The sequence below is a fragment of the Styela clava genome, chromosome 3, assembly GCF_964204865.1.
Source record: "Styela clava chromosome 3, kaStyClav1.hap1.2, whole genome shotgun sequence".
NCBI classification, from domain to species: Eukaryota; Metazoa; Chordata; class Ascidiacea; order Stolidobranchia; family Styelidae; genus Styela; species Styela clava.
Window position 1 is genome coordinate 18,859,976 of NC_135252.1, and position 26,275 is coordinate 18,886,250.

General features: G+C 35.7%; 1 protein-coding gene across 2 annotated transcripts; it reads right to left on the reverse strand.

The window, feature by feature from the left end:
* Nucleotides 1–25,732, reverse strand: LOC120342688 (atlastin-1-like). Of its 2 annotated transcripts, none has more exons than XM_078111219.1 (18): nucleotides 25,606–25,732; nucleotides 19,771–19,968; nucleotides 19,285–19,425; nucleotides 18,870–19,025; nucleotides 18,714–18,770; nucleotides 15,256–15,487; nucleotides 13,345–13,526; nucleotides 12,749–12,817; nucleotides 12,239–12,439; nucleotides 11,921–12,001; nucleotides 9,209–9,391; nucleotides 8,853–8,924; nucleotides 2,590–2,766; nucleotides 2,299–2,349; nucleotides 1,495–1,605; nucleotides 1,147–1,308; nucleotides 929–1,000; nucleotides 1–420 (listed from the first exon to the last, which is right to left on the reverse strand). In XM_078111219.1, the coding sequence occupies exons 2-18, from the start codon at nucleotides 19,966–19,968 to the stop codon at nucleotides 127–129; spliced, it is 2,439 nt and encodes an 812-aa protein (XP_077967345.1). In that variant the 5' UTR covers nucleotides 25,606–25,732; the 3' UTR covers nucleotides 1–126. The 2 variants fall into 2 exon arrangements, with proteins under 2 accessions (XP_077967345.1, XP_077967346.1); XM_078111220.1 differs by having other exon boundaries at nucleotides 290–420; nucleotides 809–1,000.
* Between the last annotated feature and the right edge of the window lie 543 nt (nucleotides 25,733–26,275).

Sequence of the window (26,275 nt, forward strand, 5' to 3'; positions counted from 1 at the left end):
CAGGAAAGAGCATGAGCTATTTTTAGAATTAAAATCTAATATTGAATATAATATATATAGAAGTTGTTTTATGATGTAATTGGATTAGTATAACCAATCAAAGTTTACATTAGGACGATCTTTCGATTAGTCCCTTTTAAAAAGATTTTTCCAAAAGTCCAATAATCTGTTCCAAAAATTTAAGTCGTTTGGTACTTCTTTGTCGGCCTTGACATTACGTTTCTTCTCATTTTCTTCATTGAACTCATTCATTTTTTGAAACGATTGGTCTAATCTTTTTTTAATCAGGAAACTAATTTCTTCCGAATTGGAACGCGAGACAATCAATCTTGCAGTCATTGGCGCAAGATGGTGGGTAAACTGATCTTTTAATATGTCATAATAATTTTCCAAATTTCTGATGAAAATTTCGTTCATGGTCTGTGAAAATGATGGAAAAGTTTGTTTAAGAGTCCGTTGAAAAGATTGAAAGTTTCACAAAAGTTATTGCAAAGAAATAACAAATACTTGGTCAACCGATTTTAAATTTTCAGTACTCTACTGCGAAAGTTGCTGGATGGCTGTTTTTTTTCTACTTTTCCGATGGTCTACATTCTACGCTTCTATTAATCAAATTATTTTCTGGGAACACTTTTATGTGGCAGTTGACCTCGTATCCATAAATTAGAGCAGGGCTTCTCAATGTGGCCCAGGTGGCTCCCACAGCGCAATTACAGGGAGTCCACAGATAAATTGCTAAGTAAAGTAAATGAGTGCATTTTATTAAAGGTTTTTTTTTTCATAAGTTGTTCGATGAACGAAAGAGCACCTGTTAGATCAGTGCTTGAATGAAAATTCGTGTTCTGCTGCGATGAGAAAGATGGGAACCCCCACATTGGGGCATTGCTCTGAATGAAGTGCGTTTACTAAGTTTATATTTTTGACAGACCTTTTCCAATTCTTCTTCGTTTGCGAGAATCATGGCTTCAATCCTAGACTCATATAATTTCTTTGTAATCTCCTTTAAAAAAACACATTTTTATACGTCATATAGAATTAATACGTGAAACTACGCAGAAAAGTGCCAAGTGAAATTGTACCATACCCATTACCTTTAACTAGATAACTGAACAATAATAAATTTCGATTATAACGTAACTAACTCACCCAACTTTCCTTGTTGCGTTCCAAAGCCTCCTCATACCTTTTTTCGAGGTTTTCTTCAACTACCTTTCTGTATTCGTTCAGATGTGGACAGCATAGATCCAAATACTGTTGGACCATTTGTAAAATTATTTCCTCTATTTCAGCCAGAGGGATGTTGTTAGCCTTGAAAGTGAATAATCTGAATTATGGGCTATATACCATATACGAAATAACTGACAGTAATGAAAAAGAGAGTATTTTTTTTAGATTGGAAGGTCTGTCATTTTACAATAAAAAAAAAAAAATTATGAATATCTTTGAGGCAGCAGGCTAAATATACAACTGAAATTCAAATATTATATATATCACCAAGTTATTATTCAACCATTCTTTGAACTGTTCAACAATTTCAGCCACATATTTTTCATAAACGACTTCTCCTTTGTTATTCTTCCACGCCAATGCCATTGGACCTCTTTCCTATGAAAAAATTTAGATATGAAAATTGCCTATGCAAATCATTGATCGTTTCATACCATCGCGACAACTGAGAGGGTCAGTAGAAGCGATTAGTCCCTCCTTTCCCAGTGTGCTTTCGTGGCGAACTTTTAATAGTATGTTATTATGTCGACTATTCGCAAATTAAAGAATTTAGACTTGACGGTAATTTAGACTTCCTATTTTGCTTAATAATTATTCATTTTGAGTGCAATGTTTGTGTGGACATTTCACATTTTTTTAGTACGCAATTGTTGCGGTTGGGATGAATACCTTCGCTTCTATATATACTTAGGTATACAGTATTCAAGCTTCTCATGTTTTATGCGGCCTTTCTATGTTTGCTGTGGCTATTCACAATATTACCTCTATATTGGTACACACACTCCTGGAGCGCTCAAATTTGTAACAGTTAGTGAACCAGTTAAAGAGATAAGAAAATTCGAATCCTTTCCGATTCTAATCTACATTTAAATTTTATATTTTTGTTTCAATCATTTACATTCTATATTTGCTTGACAGAACTCCTTACAGCAAAGTAATTTTAGGTTTTTTTTAACAAAAGAAGTACTTTGTAATAATTGAGCGATTAGGATTTGATAACTTGTCGTCGCTTTGAATCTTCAGATTAAGAGATCAACGCCGGAACATGAACTTTTAAAATCAAATATTTACTTCAGTCTGTGAGTATTCATCTTTATCTACCTCTGAGTCGTTCTGATTTTGCTATAAAATGAAAATAAGTCATATATAAAAATACATTCATTACGTTCGCGGAGACGTTTGTGAGTACCGAACAATGCAGGAAAGTAGTTTTTGTGATTGTCAAAAAACTAAATATGAAAAAATGAATTGTTTAACTTTGTCGGATTTTACAATTATCTGCATTGCAAGCAACAACAATCACTGAAATACACAAAATAGTTTGCATTCTGAGTAAGACAGAATCACAATATGTTCATATACTTTTTTGATCTTCCACATTGCTTTAAAAAACTCTGAATTAAGCTTGCTTTCGAGTTTTTCTTTAAACTTCTTCTCCTCTTCAGTTAGAGCCTGTGCCCAATACTCTCTAACTATTTTGGTTTTTATCTCATTTTCCTGTTTTTGAATTCTATCATCATCCTGGTGCCCTTGACCCACCTGTGAAAAGCTAGGTTTCAAAATCAATTGCAAAAAAGTTGAAAATGTTTAGACGGCACTTATTGATGTTTACCGTATTTCCCGGCGAATAAGTCTATAAGTCTATGAGATGGCCCCAATGAGGCGGGCCGGAAAATCACATAAAAATCGGAATAGGAAATTGCCACGTATTAGCTTCTGAGCAGTCGCCCCGTTTGCGCATTCGTTAAAATGACCCATAATGACTGTTTCTGTCGTGTAATTTTAAATCCATCACAACTACGCCAATTTAAACTGTCTTTCTATTTCAATTTAATTGTGATCAACGTAACTCAACATTACTAATCTAAAATAACACGACTGGCTCCAGACATAATAATACGAGATAAAACTGCCGGCTTATATTTAATCTTTGATATATATTTTTGAGCTCTTGCAAATTCGTTATCACCGTTATAAAATCCCAAGATCTGCTATAGAGCCGTAGAAATTACAATTTAATTAGGAATAGTAAAAATACTTATAAAGTATGGTGATTTATGTCTTAAAATCTAGCAGCGCCTAAAACAGCCACGACATTTGGCCCTGCTGACGTATACTGGTCGTCTTTTAAAGCATTGTGTTTTGATTTGAAAGTCATTCCTTGGTTTGTGCTGCTTTAAGACTCTTAGTTGACGTTTGAGCTAATAAAAGCCTACTGTACGAGCTTGTTTCTTTCTGTATTAGGTTCACCACAATTTATTAGCTCAAATTGTACAATTGTACAGCTGCAATTGTACAGGAGTACAGTTGAATGATATGGTGAATTATTTTTATAATTACTGTATATCAATTGAATTTCCCCGACTTTTATTTTTACATTCTCTTCCAAATCATATATGATGATTCATATCAATCTTGTTGGTTAATTTGTGAATGAATAAGTGTCTCTTTGTGCTTATTGCTTTCATTTATTTCAATTTTTATTAACTCGTTTTTAATCTTGGTGTCGCAGACTTATGATGACCATCTCTGGTCCTGACTTCCAGTCATTTGCAATGAAATCCGTTACTGTAACGCATAATTACTTCTTCCTATTTTGAATTTGTGTTGTAATATCTTACACGACGAAATAAACTTATTGTCTATTGTTTTAAATTTGAACGATTAACTGGTTTCCTGGAAGCAATGGCAACTTCTGACCAAAAACCTATTCGGGTGCCAGTGATTGGATGTCTTGCCGAAGGAAGTTGGAGCTCTAAAAGTATTTTCCCATTGGGATAGAATGCTTACAGATTACTTAACAGTTGTATAATCCAACAGCTCCACGGAAGATGTTTCACGGCTAATTAACAAATGTGCTATCATGAGTCGATATTTATCAACTGAAGTGTTTTCCTTTGTGGAAGATGTAGATGTGTATGATGAAGCTATGGCGATTTTGCGCAAACATTATCATAAAAAGGAGAATATCATATATGCAAGGCACACGCTGGCTACACATGTTCAGTTGAGCAGTGAAACAATCTCCGAATTTTCCAAACGCTCAAGTCCCTTGCTGCGAATAGAGCTGTCCAAGCAAACCGAATATTCGAAATCGAATCGCAAATTATTCGAATCGTTTTTCGACTAATTTTCGAAGTGCTAAAATGAGGTATATCAAGAGAAAAAAAGTCTCACGAACACTTTTGCACATCTTTTTTAATCGGGCAAGTGACACATATTTCTCTAGCCTTTCAATTTGCGGTAAAAAAGGCAATTTAGTTTTTGTAGAAAATGCTAGTTCTATAATTAGAATCGATTTGAAGCTGTTGAGTCAGTAATCATAAGAATGTGGTACGGGTAACTTGAAGCTGAAACACATGCTGGAAGATCCTTATGATGGCAATATCTGCTTTCAATGGAATTTGTAATTTCCCATGATGACAATACTTCGTATTATACGCAAATTACTATAAAAAAGAAATCGCATTCTGATGGCTGTTGTACAGTAACAATACAATCATCAAATAATAATGTCATCCTTAGCTCCAAATTCGAGACCTCCCTAAATGCAATTCAAAATTTCATGGGCAACAGTTTTATCTATATTCTAATCTATATTAATGGTTGTCAATCATTTTGCTGAAAATTACACACAAGAAAACAGAGTTAAGAATGGTGATAATGGAATTGAAATAGCTTTGCATGTCTTATTAAAATTGAATTCATCAGATTTGCGTAAATAAATTATTGAGACTATGTGCAATTTTCAACTCACAACACTCGGCAGTTTTCTAAACCCCAATTTTAAGGACTTCTAAAGTTAATCTCCTTTTATAACTTTGAAAACATAATTGTGCAAAATATCAGCAGTAATTTAGATGTAACTGCACATATGTTATCACAATATTGCATGGGGAATTTTTATTGTATGATAGAGACAGAATTAGGATAGCGCAATAATATTCGGTTCGATTCGGGAAAAATATTCGATTTGATTCGGATCAAAAAATATTAGATTTTGGACAACCCTACTTGCAAAATATTGTAATTTCAAAGCAGTCAGCGCCGAGCAACACAGAGTGGAGGCGCTAAGTCTACAATGGTTTTCAACCTTTTTTCTTTCATGGCCCATTTTCGTTGCACAAAAATTTCCGTGGCTGATTAAATTTTTATTGCGAGAGAAAAACTACAAGAAAAATCAAAATCTTTCTACGAAAATGAAACACTTTCCTTTTAATAATTAGAATTAATCACCATTCAGTAGCAGTAAACAGCATCATCAATCATTGGCACTACAATCAAAACTAAGGATAGTGATACATATGAAACAATTTTTAAGTTTTGTGGCCCATCTCGAAATCTCTCCGTAGCCCAGCAGTGGGCCATGCCCCACTGGTTGAGAACCAGTGTGCTAAGAGATGCGCTTATAACAGCGCTAGTATTCGATGAAGATTGCTAGAATATGACTTATTATCACTGGAAAAAGCTATTCAAATTGCTGATTCTTTAGAACAGGCCGAGAAATTCTCGCATTCGTACAGCAATCAATGAAAATGCAGCCGCTGCATCAACGGATGATCAATCTTCGGTAAATGAAGGAGGCAATTTTATGAGTTTAGCTCTGATAGTGACCAACTCGTAGCTGCTGCAGGAAGTACTGACGGAACAAAAGTTAATAATTTTTGCGGACGAATTCATGCTTTAAATCGACAGAAGTGCCATGCTAGAAACGCAGAGTTTTTTAATTGTGGCTTCCGAGGACATTTCGTAAAAGTTTGCCGCAGAGCGAAGAAATGGGTTGCTACCGTAAACGATTCGTACCTGACTTCAAATATTGCTGGTATTCATATTTCGTTGTCACGATCGACGAATATTGCTAGAATTGAGGAAAACCCTCTGGTGGCTTTACTAGACTCCGGCGCTTCACAGAGTTACGTAAAGGCATCCGTGGCAAGAAGTCTTAGCCTCACACTCTACGGTCCAAAGACTGTAACTGCACTTGCTTCAAACGATGCAGTTGCACAAACAATTGGGTTCGTTGACGCATCTATAAACAAAGCAAACATCGAGAAGTTGTCTTCAAATTCAACGTAGACTACGACTTCTTGTGCGTTGGTAAAGAGATCTGCAATTTTGCTAGCGCTAAAGTAAGTGGACGTTTACGTATTTTTTTTTATTTGTTGACGATAACTGTAAGCCCATCACTGTCAGGTCCAGAAATTACAGTTCCGATGATCTAAAGTTTACTAAAGATGAGATTGCTCGTTTGTTGCGGGAAGGCGTTATCGAACGGTCAGAGTCGCCGCGGCGCGCTCAAATATTGGTCACGAAAGACCAAAGACATAAAATACGTCTTGTTATTGACTATTCACAAACAATAAATAGATAGATGCACAGATGCACCGCTCTTGACGCTTATCCCTTACCTTGCATAAACAATATAATGAACGAGGTGGCTAAAGGAAGGATCTACAGTACAGTACCATTGATTTACGTTAAGTTACTTATCACCAAATTCCTATTACCAATTTACAACCTCTTATTAATCTTAAACCACCCGAAAATGGAAATAATTTGAAACGGTGCTTGGGAATATTTACCTACTATTCGAAATGGATATCTAAATTATCTAAAAAATTAAAGCCACTCTCAACTAATACATTGATTCCCCTTAAAGGTAGAGATTCATTGATTTTGAAGGGCCCGTCGCGAGAAAACGACGATATTTACTCGTGATATTGGACAAGTATAGTAGATTCCCTTTTACATACCCATGTGCGGACATGACTGCAATCACTGTCACGAAATGTCTCGCGTCATTATTTTCTTTGGTTGGTTTACCGGAGCATGTTCACAGCGACAGAGGAACTTTCTTTTTTGGCCAATGAACTGAAACAGTTTCTTACAAGAAAGGGCATAGCGACTAGCAACACAACTCCTTGTCACCCGAAAGGGAATTCCCAGTGCGAAAGAGCAAACCGGACCATATGGAAAAATATCAAACCAATGCTGCTATCAAGAACTCTGCCCGAAAGTGGTTGGGAGGAGTTCTGCCAGACACTTTACATGCGACAAGATCACTTCTTTGCACCTCCACTGGTACTACGCCACATATTCGCTTGTTCAATTTTAAAAGACGGTTTTACGGTTTCAACGAGTGATCTGGCGCGATTCCCTGACGCTGTACAATCTGACTGAAAGCAATTGGAAATTGAAAATACTAAACCCGTATTGGAATCAACACGTCAGGATACTCCATACAGTTTTGAAATTCCTGATTTGAAGAACGATGAGACAATTTCTTCTGATTACTTAGTTGAGGTAGCAGATAAAACTTCTTCTCCAATTAAGGAGGAAGAAATGCCTATTCGTCGGTCGAGTCGTTTAAAGGGGCGCTTGATCGTTATGGAGACTGGGCCTCGTAATTGAGCAACTTTTAAATTCCTTTATTCCAGATTAATGTTTCCAAATTTGAGGTATTATTATACTTTTATTGTTACTTATCGATCTTAAGATCGATAGGTATTTGTCTGTCTGTATGTTTGTCTGTGTGTTAGATGCACGCGATATCTCACGGAAGCGAGGTTGAATCTGCTCCAAATTTTGCATGTGCATTCATCATAGCTCGGATCAGAAGCCTATTGATTTTGGATGGATTGTGTCTTATAATTAGCGAGGTATTAATTAATTAGTGATGGGACACACGGTGTCACTATGAAGTAAGACCACTGTTTTGGGGGATCCCTTAACCTTCGATCGATAAGTCTTCGGTTTCTAACCGATATTCTAGTTTTACTTTTATCGTACAACTTCGTCATTTTAAGACTCCTACTTTGAAGACTCGTTTGAGCTAATAAAAGCCTACTGTACGAGCCTTTTTCTTTCTATATTAGGTTCATCACATTAATTATATATATATATATCAAAGATACATCGCCTAGAAATCACCCCGAACTTTTTCAACGGATTTTTTTAACCCATGACTTATTTAAAATGGGTTGCCTTATTAATTTAATTGTGCATCACTACTTCAAAATACCCCGACAATCCCTGACCATGAAAATGTGTCGTAAAATGATCGATTATATTTTGTTTCAAATGTTTAGGCAAATTTCGAATCTGAAGTGTTCCTGCAACACTCATCCCACTCCAGCACAATACTGCAACTTATTATTTCGAAGATATCACCGTAAAAAAATCTCTAAACGGGTAGGCATGTTATGGCCTTAATGTATTTAATGGTCCAAATCGAAAAATAAGTTAACCCCGGAAAAATGATAATTTTCACATTCGCTCAATAAGACGCCGAACCCAAATCAAACCAAAAAATAAAATCGGTCTAAAAAAGCGTCTTAGTCGCCAAGAAATACGGTATTTATTTTATCAATGGTCATACGCAATTATTTTGTAAGTTTGATATCCAAGTCGCATATATGGGAGTGAAGATGTTGATTCATCAAGCAATTCTTTCTCCGCCCAGAAGCTAGCGGTTTTACTGTAACTCCACGCATTGTTTTGTCAAAATCCACCCGCTCAACGGCGATAAAACGTAAACATAATGCTTTGGTTAGACACAGTTTTAGTTATTAACTAAGGACGCTTTATCGGGAAATCTTGCGCCTCTCAGAATTTTTTATTCTTACATTAATCCATTGATTCGCATTCTGCCTGTCCAGTAGAACAGTCAATCTGTACAATCTCACGCGTCTCTCTTCCTGTGAAAATAAATGTATACATCTTAAAAAATAAACAGGCCCGCATGATTTAAAAACTGACTGAATTCAGGTTCCGAAAAAGGTTCTGTTTACATGAGCTGTACCATCTTTGAAAGCGTATATAATTAGTAAAACGACAGTGCAGCATCAATTGTTTCCTGATTTATCGAACAACGCACTCAAATTAACATGAATGTTAATGTAACTATGAATGTTAAAAGTTGGGTTGTACTTCTATTATTTCATCTCTGTTTAATTTCATTAACACTTCAATTAATATTTACCTGTCTTATCTTTTGTTCCATTTCACGTTGTTCACTGTTTTCCTCCACTAATTTTTTGACGAACTCTTCTGCCTTTGATTTTATTTGATCGGAGTCTGCCTTCCCTCGATACTTTTTCTGAATTTCACTCAGATGTTTTTTATGCATGTCCGTTAGTGCATCCGGGTCCATATGCTCTTTAGACTGTAAAATATGAATACAAGTATGTCATCGTGCTTAATATACAACCATCAAACTATTAGCCATTCTTCACAATTTTTACTTCTGTACAAGGTGCGTATTACTCAACAATATAAATTGAACTAATGTTCTATTCAGAATTGTATGAAAACCGGTTAATTACAGTTATTTGACTTTATTGTGGTTTCTCATTCTGCAGAAACGTTCCAAGAAAACATTTGACAAATCCGAATGTAAATGAAAGCAGCGGGACGTCTTTTGTCCCATCTTGACTGAAATAGGTTATAAGTACATATTTTATATTGAATCCCATTGGAAATCGCGTACTCTAAACATACATTAGATGCTAGGTTCCCTCTAAGCTGCGCAATTGCGCAGTGCCACCAGAACATTTGCGCAGTAAAATCTCATTCTCGCGCAGTTGCAACATTTCGTTATCAAAGCGTGGCTCATGTTTTATATGTCATATTTATTAACGCTTAACTAGAATGCTCGTTCTATGTTTCACGCGTATTTTGGTGATCACTGGTCATTGTGAAGTCACACACGTGTATGTCACGCTCAAGTACATTGATTTCTGTATGCCGGTGACGCAAATTTATCGCTGTTCCGCGTTTAAGGAATCTGATAATCTGCAAAATTTGTCGGGAAGTGTCACCTAGTAGTGATTTGGAAAAGGAAAATCTTGGATGGGAAGTTGACTATCTAAGACGCCATTCAAATCAGAAAAAGCATATTGACGCACTATATTAGTGGTTTTCGACCGCCGGTGCCGGTCCACGAAGCTATTTTGCCGTTCAGTGAGAAATTTCGTTTTGTTGATTTTCTGCCGTTTTGATCGCTTTATCGAATCCGAAAAGACGGATTTACGTTGGTTTATTACGCATTTATCTTCCGCCGTCATATTACTGTTTGGTGAGGGCGGTATTAATAGCCTGGCAACGTCTTGGCGCTGTGTGATCACACTTTTCGTTTCCGATTCATCGCAAAATCGCTCCGTCAAATCTCGCAAGATTCATAAACCTGGAAATCAGCATGCGTGCTTTTTCCGTTCTGCGTGCTTTTCTTGATTAATATTACCATTCAAATATAAGGTTATGAATAGTCAGTCAGATTTCTTTGTTTAAAGTAGAAAACAGTTAAGAATTGTATAATATTACAGAGTATGCCTTGGGAACCAGCAAGATATGAGCTTGTTGCGGCCCTGCAGGTGGTCATGAGACGCGCAACAAAAACATTAAGATCTTTTCTAGGTGATGCACAGCAGGATTTTGACCCCCTGGTGCCAAGTTAGAAACTACTTTATCATTGTATTATAAATTCATTTGTCTGGGGCATCGATCAAATGCAGAGGGATGATATGATGAAACCACTAGTTTACAGTCCAGATTTATAAAAGAGTCACTGTCACAATATTTGAGCTCTCTCGATAACGAATGCTTATCGTTAGGTAATCGAACAATCAAACTGTTGTCCAAATTTTCAACCAGTTACTTGTACGAAAAAACTTTATCATCGTTAGCTTTAACTAAAACGAAGAAAAGAAATGGACTGTGAGCCACTGCAGAGCTAGGTGTTGCAAAACCATTTCTTATGCCTCGTTTGCAATCTTGTATTGGCAACGAAACAGCAGCAAATTCTCGCTACAGGTAATTGTGTTTGTACATGATTTGGCATGTACATGTTTTTTTATGTGAGGTTTTTCTTGGTGTATTTTTTACGCGAAATCGGGGCCCAGCACTTCATGTTGTTATGCAAGTATATGTTATTATTTTATGTTCCACCTATTTCCCATTTTGCCGGTCCGCGAATACATTTTATTTAATTTAACCGGTCCGCCAGGGTAGAAAGGTTGGGAACCACTGCACTAGATGCATTAACTCAGAAGCGAAACGTGGAAGCAGAGGAGGTTGTTTGAACTTTCTCACCGCAATACCAACCGCTGAAGAGAGTGAAGTTTTGAAATAAAGCCTCACATAGATAGTGTTCTACCACGTGTTAAGCTGAATTCATCAATATTGTCGATAGTCGTGTGTCAAAATGGACTAAATTGCCACATTCGTGTTGAAACAAAAATTACGGCTTTGAATTTTTGAAGAGCATAGAATTTGTCGCCAGGAAAGAAATTTTACTAAGCGCAAGACAAACAAAATTTCATACCCTGATTGTTGATGAAAGCAATGATATTTCACAAAAACAAAAATGTTGAGATTGTACACTAAGTATTGTACTTTGTATGATTGTCGCTTGATTTAGCAATAAAACACAACAAACATGGACAAAGTGTATAAACGTTGGAAAAGCACAAAAACAAGAAGAAGCTATTTAAATTTAATGTGTGCTTTTTCCGCATTCCGATAATAAATAATAGCCTACTATTGTAACATTTCACAAAGTTTGAATAATTTAGGATTCTGCTCAGCGTTAAAATAGTCTTGCTCAGTAAAACCAACATTTGCGCAGTGAGAAATTTTCTTTGAGGGAACACTGATTAGATGTACTTTTTAGTTTCAACCCAAACATATTATGTACCTGCATCTCTTGCTGCATCAATTTTTCATACTCCGCAACAGCTTCAAATGTCTTTCTGGCAGATTTTAACACCTTTCCTCTCTAAAAAAATATCGTATATAATATTTTTGTGTCATTGCATCACTCAAACAAGAAATTCTGCAAGGACTACTAAGGCGTGGATATATTTTTACATGTTTCATAATGCAAATTCGATAAAATTGGCACACTGCATTCTAAATTCTTGGTGAAATCTTAATCATTGTTAAGTGGCCTCTGATGTGAATCTGAAATATTTTATTGACTGGCAAAATGATTTAACTTCAGTTGATTTTGTACCTTCAAATTTGTGTTTCTACTTGTGATTGTATCAAAGTGTTGTTCACACTTCAAACGAAGATGTTCTTCATATTCGACCTCACATTGGCCATTTCCCATTTTTTCTGCCATTTTATAGAGGCCCAGCGCTTTTACTTTTTCTTGCTCGTGATATTTGAATAACGGAATATCATCGATGATTTGCACGGTCCTGGAATGCTCCTATAACAGCAAAATATTTCATATAGTATTTTTTTTTGCACAACCAGTATTGGAATGTTTTCTTAAAATTGCAACTCATGTTTTCCGTCTGACTGGCATAAATGCTATTGGATCTACATCTTCCTTCAACATTCAAGATCTCGTAAAGAATAATTTGTATCAGCATTGGACTTGATTGATTTAAAATATTTTTTATGATAGAAACCTTCTTTTTCATGCATATAACTTTTTTACCTATAACATTGTAAAAATTGCATGTTACAAGACCATAAAAAGATTACTGTGTTGAATTACATTAATAGAAATCACCTTAATTCCCTTGTCGTATAGTAAAATTGCTTCCTCATATGCTGAGGAGTAATGCGCTTTTATGTTCGCCTGAAAATCGATAATTTAGATTGGTTACTACATTTTGCATAGGTATTAATAATAGTTCCTTGGTGTCTATACAGAAATATAAAAATACGAGTATGAGACTGTTTAATAATTTAGGTTTTCCTGCTTTATATATATGCAAAAACTATTTTGAAAGTAACGTCTTTGCTATATTTATACTTAAACAGAAATGTGAACAGAATGACGAGTTTAACTGTTCTCAATAAGGCAATCAAATAATGGTTCAACGGTTGGAACTGAAACTTTCTCAACGAAAACAAAAAACATTTTGCTCATTCTACAAAGTTTATGGCGGTACATGGTGGCATATCGTTGTCACGCGTGAAAAAAAGATTCAAAAAATAAAATCAAATCAAAATTGCAAAAACAAAAAATTCCGTTACACCGTTTTCATTTTTTTTTTTTTTTTTTGCAAATTCATTTTATATTTTATTTTTTTCATTTGACGCATGAACACGGTAGGCCATCATAGTGGTATGCTCAATAGTAGAACATTATAATTCTTTTACTTCCATGATAGCTTCCGCTCCATATAAATTATTAGCAAATATGTTGTCACAAGCTGTGATCATGTTGAGAACATCACGTGCAGTTACCGCTTTTCCTTTTGTCATTTTGATCTGCAGGTTCTTTGGACCTATGAGTTCTTCAACAAACACTTTCACGTAGGTTTTGAAATCGGCTTCCAGTTCTGGGAATAATATAGATATGTCATCAGGGATAGCCATATCCGAACACTTGACTATTTCGAATATATTCTAAAAAATATTTTTAAATCTGGAATTTTGAATACATTTAAGACCGAAAATTGTGTTTTTTTGAGTCGGCGATAGTTTAAAATTTAAATCTTTCATGTCGACTGTTATTTTTTTTTTTTTTTGCTTATAAATTAATACCGCCGACTGAAACTGAACGATCTTGTCATCAACGACGTCGGGATAATGATAAAATCCGCAATTGATACTAAGTAATATAGGCTATTTTCATATATACCAAATAGAATATAATATTTCATTGTAAATTGCAAGTAATGCAAATAAATTCGGTCACTATCGAAGCAGGATGTAAACAACCAATTACGACACAATTTGCTTTTAGATTTATTGCGGTGGGCGCACAAACTATCTTGGCTAATTTGAAATGTACGATAATAATTGTAAAATATTTTCAATCAAAAGCATTCACGACGTGTACTGGCCTGTCTTGTATTACGATAAAAAATGAAAACGAATAATTGTAAAATGTTTTCAATCAAAACGTGGACGGTGGCGCTAAGATGTGCGCGCGATATTTGGTATTCTTATGAACGCTATTCGAAGGTCGTGACTCGTGATATTCGAATTGGCCATACCTGTATATGATTGTGTTTACTTAGTGTGTTAGCGCGGTGGTTCTCAACCGCCGTTCCGCGGACCGGTTCGCGGCAACCTTGCTGCCGGTCCGCCAAATATATTACAAGCAAATTGCAAAATACAAAGTATTGACGACATGTCCATTAATTTTATGATTTTTTTTCACCGTTATTGATTCGTAGTAGCGGTATTCGCCTAACAACCAAACTTGGTGAGCAGTCCTTTGCCCATTTCAAGCCCTGAACGGCTGGATGCTCGCTAAGTCTATGACCTCGTAACGGCGGCTAACGTCATAAGGAGGAGTTTGATGACACATGTCATGTACGGAACCTGATTGAGAACTTTACAGTTCGCATGTTTCGTAATTTGACAGTAGGCCAATAATATAGCGAGGTTTGATAGTAAAATGAAGACAAACAAACAGCATAGTATTATCAGGTTCAAACAGATCTACGTCGCCCGGCAGAAACTTCATTAGAACCGCGTTTGTAACACGTATAATATCAAAAAGACAGCAGCAAATTTCTCATTAAATTGGATTGTCTTTTTTTGCACTGTCTACTTTTGTCGTAATTGCATTTTTTTGATTTATGTTTTTCATGACATTTTCGGTTCGGATTAAAGGTCCACCTATGCGCAAATTTTGTTTTGAAATTTTACCGATCCGCGAACTGAAAAAGGTTGAGAACCACCGTGTTAGAGGCTGTTTTCGAAAACCATAGATCCCATATAAATTCTTTCTATATTTTAGTAATTTTACCATTCTAAACTTTCGGATGCTCAGATAGCATTGATTACGTCACTTTTATATCATACTAATTAGCCAATGTTATGGGAACGTTGGTCGGGGAACATTCATTTCTTCCCACATGCGCCTAATAAAATTTATTTGAATTCTGTGCAACTGCAGTTTATACTTTGTGATAATTGGATTATTTGAAAGGGCCAAAAGTAAATTCTGATTTTTTGAAACATATATTATATATATATATATATTAGATGGTTCACCTCACGCTGTCTTAATTTCCAATAGGCTACCAGCCTAATATAGTTGGTAACTTTTTATACCTGCATTTGTTCCTGCGAAGCATTTCTTTCTGACAACCAATCCCGGATGAGGCATAAAAAAGCATCGCACTTTTTCGTAGCTTGATTTAATTACATCACGAATTACAATCTGCTCATCTCCACCTCCTGTAGACTCCAATAATTTTTGTAAAAACTTTTGTCCTTCCTTGAAGCCATACTTGTAGTCATCGTCTATTTCGTGGTCTCTGACCAAAAATATCAGCGTTTGAAGCTGCAAATAAAAAGAGTCAGATGAACCTCTCAGATCTGGCTAAATGTTGCATGGCAATTTTTATTTATGTCTTACGGCCCGTAGTTGCACAAACTATATACTGTATCTTATTATATAGGTGAAAGGGTATAGGTATTGGTTTTAGAGATGTATCGATACCGATTTTGTCGCCGATACCAACTAAAACGCCGATATTACAATATGGCCGATATTCCAATACCGATACTATTGAGAATTATTCATACTACATATTATTTCAAATTGAAAAAGGGATACAATACATCATAAGAAATTAATGTTTGAGATTCAGATGCGTTGATTGATTCAGAATAGATGCATTGTGCAAGGACGCTAGTAACCTCGGTGTTCAATTAGAAAACTCATAAGCTGGGATCAATTTGAAGTAAACATTAATATCGCGACCTTCGAATATCGTTTTTCGTGTTTATAAAAATAACAAACGTCCACGTTTTAATTGAAAACATTTCACATATATATATTTTGTTTTGTGTGCTCATCGTTATCGTGAGTCGCGACAGTAAATTACAGCGCACATGAGAAGATTTCAATCAGCGCCGTCTATAAATACCTACAACACGTCGAGGATGTTTTTGATTTCATTATTTTAAATATTTTACAATTATTATTGTGTAAGTGAAACACAAATTGTGTAGTTGAAACAAAATTAAAATTAATGGGATCACAATATTTAGTACCAGTGTAGAGAAATAATTGTTTCGGAATTTAGCTAAACGATGTCGAGGGACTAAACGACTCCTGCGCTTGACAATAAACAGTCAGAATTTATAACCGTGCCAAAAAGTTCGTGTGTTGTTAATAAAGACCTCGATTCTACTGTACGATTTAAAACTGGGAACCTAGTTGCTCTTATTTCTGTGCTTGTCAGTTAGCACTACAATCCGTGGATATATATACTGTATAAATACTTTAATGCTTATTAAGTCTCTTTTCTTAGAAGCAAGTAAATCACAATTTCATTCATATCACACATGCCTATTAACTGGTTCACAATGATAATATTATCAAAGCCTATTTTCTATGTCACTGAATTTTAGAAAAGAGAATAGTATTTTTGTTGGGGATTTTACAATGCATGCGGAATTTCAGTTTCAAAAATATTTTCAGAATGTATTAAAAATAGTCAATGGTTATCATTCCTTCTCATGAGGTTTGGCTCCCAGGGTAGTAAAATAAGTGTTCAGCCGGACCTCCTAAACTATGCACACCAAGATGGTGCACAACCTGAACTAAGGTTGTGTACCAGGTTAGGGTTCAGGTTGTGCGACATCTTGGTGCACATACTTCAGGAGTACCGTTTAGCCCAGTGTCCTTCAACCTTTTTTATCGTGGTATACCTTTTACAATTTTTCAAAAACCTCGTATACCTTACAAATACTAATGTTTATTTAAGGCTTGAATAAACATTAAATTTAAAGCACATATTGTACTGCAATATCATCATGCAATCTAATAGGCTAGTGTCCGCAAGTTAAAAATTCGACTGACGGCCTTAGCGTCAAAGGGAATAATGTTCAACGTAAATCAAACGAGGTGCATGGCAGCCGAAATCACCAATTCAGACACGTGGTCGCATTATCTATTTAATTTGTGATGTAACAATGTGCTCACATCGGTTCTTTGCGTAAATGACATTTCATATTTCACGTGCGCCGCGCGCGTTTGCATTGTTGGCTTCGCTTGAATATTTTATAATTTATTATATTAGAGTTTAGAATCCCTGACTTAGGCTGTATACCCTTTATCAGTTGTATACCTAACTTATGGTCTGGTATACACTAGGGTATATCGTATACCCAGTTGAAGAGCACTGGTTTAGCCTACTTATCTCCTACCAAATTGATACATTGAGTTACTGCGCAATTTTGTGCCAATATAACGACATATTTTGTATATTACACATTAGAAAATCCACTAATATTCGATTGATATATTTCTTCATAATTACTATGTAATATTAAAAATGTCAATATAAAAATTTGGCATAAAATATAGCCAAACTAGCGTTTGGCTGATAATTAGCTAATATAAGAACAGATCAGAATCCTATTCCCGTTTCTACTCGTGGGTGTGAGGACGTACATGACTCATAGTTCACGACCCCCCCCCCCCCCCCCCCCCCCCATGCAAAAATAATTCAAACATCAGTTATTCAACTTATTTTAAAAAAAAATTCTAGACCATTTCAAAAAGGTAAATAAATCGGAAATATCGGTCTCTATTTGGCCGATATTACCTATACATCGGTACATCCTTAATTGATCTCAGCGATCTCAGCGACTATGTGATCTCAGTTATTCTGATATTAACCTGTAATGTCCTCACAAATCGAATATTCGAATACAATCAAATTTCATTCTATTCGATATATATAATACTTTTTTGAATTCAGAAATAATTTAGAATATATTTATTTAGAAATTAAAAATTTCAATCCGTCAGACTAGTAGATCAAAACCTACGATATCTCAACTGGTAAGAAACAACACAGAGAAAACAATGACATTTTATATTTATGTCGTTTAAGATGTGATTTGCGTAATTTTCCACATAACCTTGCCCTCAATTTAGATTGTATTCGATATTTCATATTTGAAAATTTTTTAAATGTCAACTCTGCTTTGTATTTTTCATAACCAAACGGTTACACTGGTACAAAATAACAAACCAACAAAAGTTCCCGCAGCCTGGCGGTTCGAGTACAGGCGGGTGTGGCCACTGGTTTAGCCTGCAGTTACTCAGGAATGAAAAGATAAAACCTAAGGTCAACTACTCATTCGGATGTAACACGATCAAAAAAGCTACGAAGGAAAATATTATTGGCGTTCATAACACTGTCACTCAATTACATTTACTAACACCAGCTGGTACAATATGAATGTTCTACTAAGCAATTTTGGCGCCATTTGGACAATAAATGGTATCCTAGTCACTTGTGTACGCATGTTTGACAGAAATTAGGCGATAGCAAAAAATTTTTACGCGACACAATCCCCTGTCGCGACCCACAGTTTGGGAACCAATGCCATAATGTTAACCCTTTTGTTTTTGTGAGGTAACTATAACAGCTTCAAAACCCTCTAGGGCAGGAGGGCACAACGTAATAGTAATCTTTTGAGATGCGTCCGATTCTGCTTCTAAATTTTACCTGCTATTTGGGTTTATTGTGCTTGTTTTTAATACTCACTTTAAAGTACGAACCAGAAGCTTCGGTCGCAGTCTTCGTTGCAAAGTCGACACAAGTCTGAAAAACATTATAAGAACTGTATCGCAATAGTTTTGAGCCTGTAACATGCAGACAATTCCTCAGTTGCTCAATTAATATCAATACTCGGTTAATTACCTTCAAATAGCTCATATTCTGAGTATCAATAGTTTCCTTGCAGTTGAATATTTGGACCGAACTTGCCAGAGTGCTCAATGTCAAAAATGCAGTGTTGTTGTTTGTAGTTGTTTGCTGATCATACAGTCCTTGGGTATCCATCAGTAGCACGGCAACCTAAACAATTTATGTTTTCATACCAGAGTAATCAATATGTTGTACCAAGAATGTTTTCCCACGGTTAAAAATTATACGATTTTGTTATAATTAATTCATATGTACGAACTTCACTTAGTCTCTTCGATAATGCGATCCTAACGTCCCGGATGTTGTGGAAAAGACTAGAAATAAAACTTTCACGCAGACCTAATTATGAAAGTGTGTGGATCCGCAATAAACCTGAAAAAGTAACAAACTCTGAAATGCATTGTAATACCTCTTTGCCATTGTCCATTGGGACATAGAATACTTCGTCCCATAGCCGTATTCCAGTTGTATGTCGTGTAGTGCCGTACATGAAAGGAATACCGAATTTGAGTGTTGAATGTTCTTCATCAATCCATTTGTCATTTTCCCACTGAAAAACGAAACAAGATATCTTCGAACTGTAGCATCAACTAGCTAGTTCAGGGAACGTAAGCGAATTCTGAATGCAGTATCAGTTCATAGGTTATTATTATTATTTCAATGGTGCGTAAAGCTGGCGTAAAGTTTTGTGCACCGATATTGTGATATTACCGTTGGGTGTTCAAATTCGATAACAATAATATATTTCTGGATTGATTAAGTAAGTTGATGTTACGGCGTAGCAATAGACGCAATTTGATTCACATTCATCAACATCGTTTTTGAAAACAAATACAATTGAATAAAATAATTTTTAGATGACGAAAATTCAAGAGGTCTTCTATAGAATACTCACTCCTTTATTTCTGAGATATCGCAGAATAAAGTTGAGCAGAAATGACTTTCCTGATCGCATTCTCCCTGCTATTGAAATTATTGCGATCGGTCGATCCCCGATTTCTTTTCTCATAAGAATGCGCCTAAGAGCATCGTGATCGATTCTCATATTTCCGTCTGCAGTTGCACGAGTGATGAGTTTGTTTGAACTTGCCATCTGAAAAAAATAAACTGTGTATTATTACTTAATGAAGCTTCTCCGATCAATAATTCGCACCCCGGAGCCACAACTCCGATAGTTTTACGAAACCTAAGTGAATATAATAAATAGAGTTATCAGAAAACACAAAACGGTATATAAATTTCGTCAGCAGATAATATGTATGTATAAAAATGAACGAGCATGGTACCCGTACAGTCAACGAGCAGTGCAAAATCGATAAAGACAACCACAAGGTGGCTCATTTTTTATGAATATTGGCCTAAATATAAAACAATGTATTGATATTACGATGAGTAAGTCACAACAAATGATTGACTTAGGTAGATAAATGTGTTAATAAACTTTTAGATATATTGCACCCAAGGAATTCCCAAATCGAACAGATTATAGCGAGGACCCAACGTTGAATTCAGCGGAATTATGTGCAAAATATAGCTGCTGAACTCTTGTCGTCGTAGGGTGGTTCACGTAACCGCTGGTTTCCACGATCTGTGCATCCGAGGGCCGTGCATCTGAGACAAATAACTGATTTACGTATATGGTTTACGTATATGCCCGCATCAAACATTGTGATCGCGCTTCTTGCAAGAAGTCCGTCAATATGTACTTAGTAGATAAGTCTGTCACTAATTGCATCGAGGCACGATGAAACTCTTTTGTCATTTTAACCAAATCAAGCGCGATTCGTCAGTGGAAAATTTGAATTAGGTGGTGTACATCTTTAGCCCATGCTAAATAAAATGTAAGCCCGTAAAATAAACTGAATTGCAGTATTGCAGCACGAACTAGAAATAATAATTACATAAAGTCTAATAAGTGACTCATCTCCGTCAGCGTTAGCATATGATTCCTACAGATAATTTCAACAGTATAGCGAATGAATATTATGCTAAAACTAACATTTTATTTGAGCGGGTAATATTTATGAATTTAAATCGCACCGTATTTTTCAAGTTATTCCAATCACAGCAATCAAATATATAGAGCAAGTCATGCCGAGGAGAACGTTTTTATTAATTAAAGTAAAACTGAGGTATGCGCTCAAGCGTACGGCGTTTGTTTCTGAATTCAAATCAAACAAATAACATTCAATTTCACATGGGTATACAGCCAAATGGAAATATATATATATATATATATATATATAGCCATTTATGTAATGCACACACGAAGTCAATGGATTTTATAATCAAGTACTCTGTGTACTTGCTGTAGCAGAGTACGTGCATAACGACAACATTCAGATTCAAACGTGCATAACGAATGATACATGCAGTTTGGCATAATTCGTGTATGCCCAACAATAGCTAATCGCTCATTTCGTGAGAAATTTTTTGTGTTGGTGACAACAGTGGAATTAAAATTCATTGAACTTATAGTCTGATGCAAACTATCATTACTCTCCATATTTTGTTTTATTTGTTGCATTAGATCGTTCTTATGCATGTTTCACAACCTCAGCAACAACCACCCCAACAAAGCATGGAAACGAAACGGAACCTCGGTCGGGAACCGTTGGTTTGCGCAACGTCAGTAATATTCTAGTGAAAATAACTGAATGAATTAGGCCGAATTTCATATAAATGTTATCGGGAGTCTACAGAATGTGTGCGCGCGAACTATAAAAGCTAGCAAATTTTAAGATGAAATTTCCTGCTCTATTAAAAATTTATCACAATAAAATATATATATAACTGCCAATCAGATACTATATCTTTAGGCATCGTGAATTTGAAATCGATTGTTACATACCCTGCGGAAAATGACATTCTTTCCCAAAAACTACAACATTTTATGAAAGTGGTCCAGGTTCACTGCATGTCCCATATTTTTACCGAAAGGTCCAAAGTCCGATTTGCATTCAACACATATAGAGGATGTTATAACATTTATTGCGTAAATTTTCTAGTTTGTTTGATGTATGCTTCAAATAAATGCATTCGCATTTCTGCTGTTTATGCATTGGTCTTAGTAGTTCTCACTTCTTGCACGAAGTCTGTTAATATGTACTTAGTAGATAAGCTCTGTCACTAATTGCATCGAGGTACAGTGAAACTCTAGGGCTATTATTACAAAACCAAACACGATCGCCCGGTAAAAAAGTTTGTTGAGGTTACGTACACCTATGACACATGCTCAACAAAATGTAAGCCGCACAAAGTAAAACTAAATTGCAATACTGTTTCACCAAATAATAATTATATAACTTATAAAATGAATCACCACTGTCCTAGTAAGCATATGACTTCTAGAGATAATTTTGATATTACAGCTAATGAACATTATACACAAAATAACATTTTGTTTGAGTGGGCAATACTTGATTCATTGAGTTTAATCCCGACCCATTTTAAAGTTTTATCATCCTATTCGCATTCTTATCTCAGTACACTAATTTAAAAATGGTATTACTTTATGGATCGCTTAAGTTGTGCTCCAAAAGGGTGAATCAAGCAATTTAGTGTATAGAATTGCTAGAAATTGCGCAATCAGAATAATTCTACGTAGAAAATGTTCATCATCATTTTTAAGATATTTTATTTATCTCGCCTTTCCTGTACATCGAAATGCCAACAAAATATTACCGTGTGAGATGAAAAACTTTTTTAAATTGTTTTTTTTTGCGCCTTCTGCTCCGAACAACGCTAGGTGCAAGCAATCACTGATATCTAACAATATTCCTCCACAGACTCACTTTGCTGTCAAATTTATACAAGAGACAATTTCATCCATCTCGGTTGGTTTGTTTTCAGACTTCAGAGCAGTGGTTCTGTGACTGTGAGTCGCGACGCCGGAGAGTGGGAGGTGTAAGTTTTTTGGGGTCTTCCGCTGGACATACAGTACTGTTCACACTAGTCAGTGGGATTTGATATCTCGAAAGTGAAATTTGTGCGCTGGTCGCGTAGTAGTAAATGTAATTAAATAATAGTGTCGCGTACGTTAATGATATTTTCTTGTTTATAGTTTTGTTAAGTATGTTACATTCGAATAAATAGTTTATCTTGGTCCTGATCAGGTGACCTCTCCCTGTGCGACTAAACCATTCCAGTTATTCGTTGAATTCGATTTTCATGTTGGAATGAGATTTGGTAAGAGATGTTTGCTAGGAGTTAGATATGTGATTTTAAAGTTAGACTCATTTGCACACCAGTTTCCTTCCTTTGTTTACCTGTCATGCATTCCATTCTGGATCCATTGTGTATTAGAAGTCTTCGTTACCTTATACCGCGTGCTTTTTTTTAAGCTTGAATATAACCTTTCTTCTGACAGACGCGCGACTCCTATTAATCAGGATCTTCAATTTTAGAATGATTTTACTTAACTCTCTTTTTCCTAATGATATATATATTCGTACTACCATCCTTGGTCATAATATGACAATATTAGTTATTTTCGGACTATTTTACGTTTATGTTCATGTTTTGTGAAGTATTCCCGCACTAACTAAAATCATTTTAGGCTTCCAACTATGATCCGTGATTGATCCGTCAACATTTTTTTTTTTGTAAATTTTTTATTCTACTGCTAGGTGAATTTTATTTGTGTAGGTATTTCAAAGCTTAGAGATACACGAAAGTATTTGTCATTACTTCAAAAATAAGTCATTTGAACGAGCGGGAAACAATTTCGCGCACATAATAAACAAACAAAGATTCCAGACAACTATCGTGAACATGCTCTTACATATCATTGAATATTTCGCGTTTCGCTTCGCTTGCGAAGCTGAGTCTGGTTTTTCTGCAAAGGTGACGTAACGCTCTTTGAGCAGAGCGCTCAAATCTTGTTTCTTTGTAACACGTGTTCATCGGAGCGATGAGAGTGTGAAACGTTCTCTCAAAATTTTTTGAAATTTCTCTCTTCTTACCGGCGTAAGGTCGAATGGTTTGCATCGTAGCAAAATGATTCTATTTAATATAGACTACTGAGCAGTACGTGAGAGATTACAGTATACTATTAGCAAAATTCCCGTTCGACGTTCATTCTATCTCGAGAAACGTACACATCAACAGTTCGCCGAAAGCACGATCAACGAGTGGCCGAGTGCATCCTTCGCAGAAAACGTTGCCTACCGGTAGAGAATTTTAGCCTATTTTATCACAGCTATATTTATAGTCTAATTTTTGATAATTGCAATTGAACTACAACTCTTAAGAAGACAACCTGATAATTGATTCATACTTAAATTTCCGAAACACAACAAAATACTAACGAAAAGCATTCAAAATCGCGAAAACGAGGTATTGTTTACAACCACGACTGAAAATATTTCTGAGCGACAAAACAAAAAAGTGTCTTTGCGGATGCGCAAATTGTTGACACTTTTTGTTATTGTTACGTTTCTTTTTGCATCTTGCTGATTAGCCAATGTTACGAAATAAACGAGGAAGTCGATGCTCGGGGGAAACTTCCCTTGAAAAAAAATATCACCATTTTCCAAGTTTTTGCAGACCAGATGAAAGGACCCCAAGTGCTGAATATGGGTATATATATATATATATACTTTTTTTGGTGTGTTGTCGAAAATATCTGATTTTTCTTATTTTACAAAAATTGGGGTCGCGAAAAAAAGTGGGGGTTTAGTTAGACTGCAGTGGTTCTCAAAGTGGGCGTCGCGACGCCCAAATGCGTCGTTTCAATTGTTCTAGCTCGTCGCAAAACTTTTCCTCGTTTGCGGAATTGTACTTGCGGTGCGTAGATCAAGTCTATTGAAAACTGGAGAAGACAATCAATTTAAAAATTGTAACGATCAATCTTTATCATATGAGACATTCCTAATGTCACGGGTCGGGGCTCCCGAAGTATGCGAATCAAGATGGCGGACATCGGAATGTGATATGTGTACTAGGTTAAGGTTAGGCCATAATTTTAGGTATAAATACTACGGGAGGCTCTTGGCTAGTCTTCGAACTGATAATAGGACTAAAATAGGGAAAATTGGAAAGGAATTATCGCCTAACCCTAACCTAGTACACATATTACATTCCGATGTCCGCCATCTTGGTTCGCATACTTCGGGAGCACCCACGGCTCATTCAATACTGTTCCGGGTAGGCTTGAGTCAGGCATGTGATTCATTTTTAATCCTTACATAAAAATGAACATATCGAGCGCTGTTGAGCATCGTTCAGCACTTTGCCTGCTCGTGGACTCAAATGGATATTCAATAATGAAACCACGGCAGTTCCCCTTTGGGCATAATTTAAATAAAACTCATTTGCAAAAGATGTTTTTTATTAAAAGGTATCAAAACGTTTTTTCACGGGGAGTCGCAACTTGAACATATTTTTTGAAGAGTGTCTCAATACCATGAAGTTTGAGAACCACTGAGTTAGAGGAAGGAATGATAGTCCAAAACAGCGGGTTATCAGTGAATCCTTCGCGAACAGAGAAAAATAGCGTTGAAAATATGTTGTGTATCATTGCAAATGCGACAAAATCGCTTTTCAAAAAATATGTAAACTTCCAAAATTTAGGCCCCTCCTTGGTTAGGCCTATGATTGGTCAGTGGATACTTGGCCTCCCATCTTAGTTGCATATTGCATATTAAATTATGTATTTCAGTTTATTGCAAAAGAGCGTGATAAACTTTATCTCATGTTATCTAATAAGTTCTAGAACAAAACTACTTACCTTTTTTGATTGGATTACATCTGCGGAGTGTTTTGAATTCCGATTTTTCTTTCATTTGAACTAAAGGTACAAATAATACCAGCCAGCGAATAGCAAACCCAATTGGTATGATACCATTGCTTTTCACGTCACTGACCCGGTCGGTGAATGCGGAATAATATCGAGCATATAGCGCTAACTAGCGGATACGCCATCGTGTCGCTATATACTGAAGTTTCGAAAAAGTTAAAAGATCAACCGTGATTTTTTGCCTCGACAGGTAATATTACAGAATAACACTATCAGCTGAAACAAAAAACAGTACTGTATATATGCCTTTTCAATGTTTATATCATTTTCATTGTGTTCATCAGTTTTCATTGTGGTTTTCATTTCAATTAACTGCCCAGATGTCGTTTGCCGTTGAACGTACAGTATTGTGTACTTACTTGGCTTTACTACCGTAACCGTAATTTACTCTGTTTATCAGTCGTAAACATTTTGGAGCAAATGGACAAATATTTAGGATCAGTTGCGTCATTATAAACATGCTTTTGCCCAACGATTTTTCGAGGTATAGTTATAAACCTAATCCACACATGTCAAAAAAGTGTTTTATTACTTGAAAGTAACCTAATTCTTGTTAAAAAATGTTTGATAAATATTTATCAAAAACCGTATCCCATTTGAA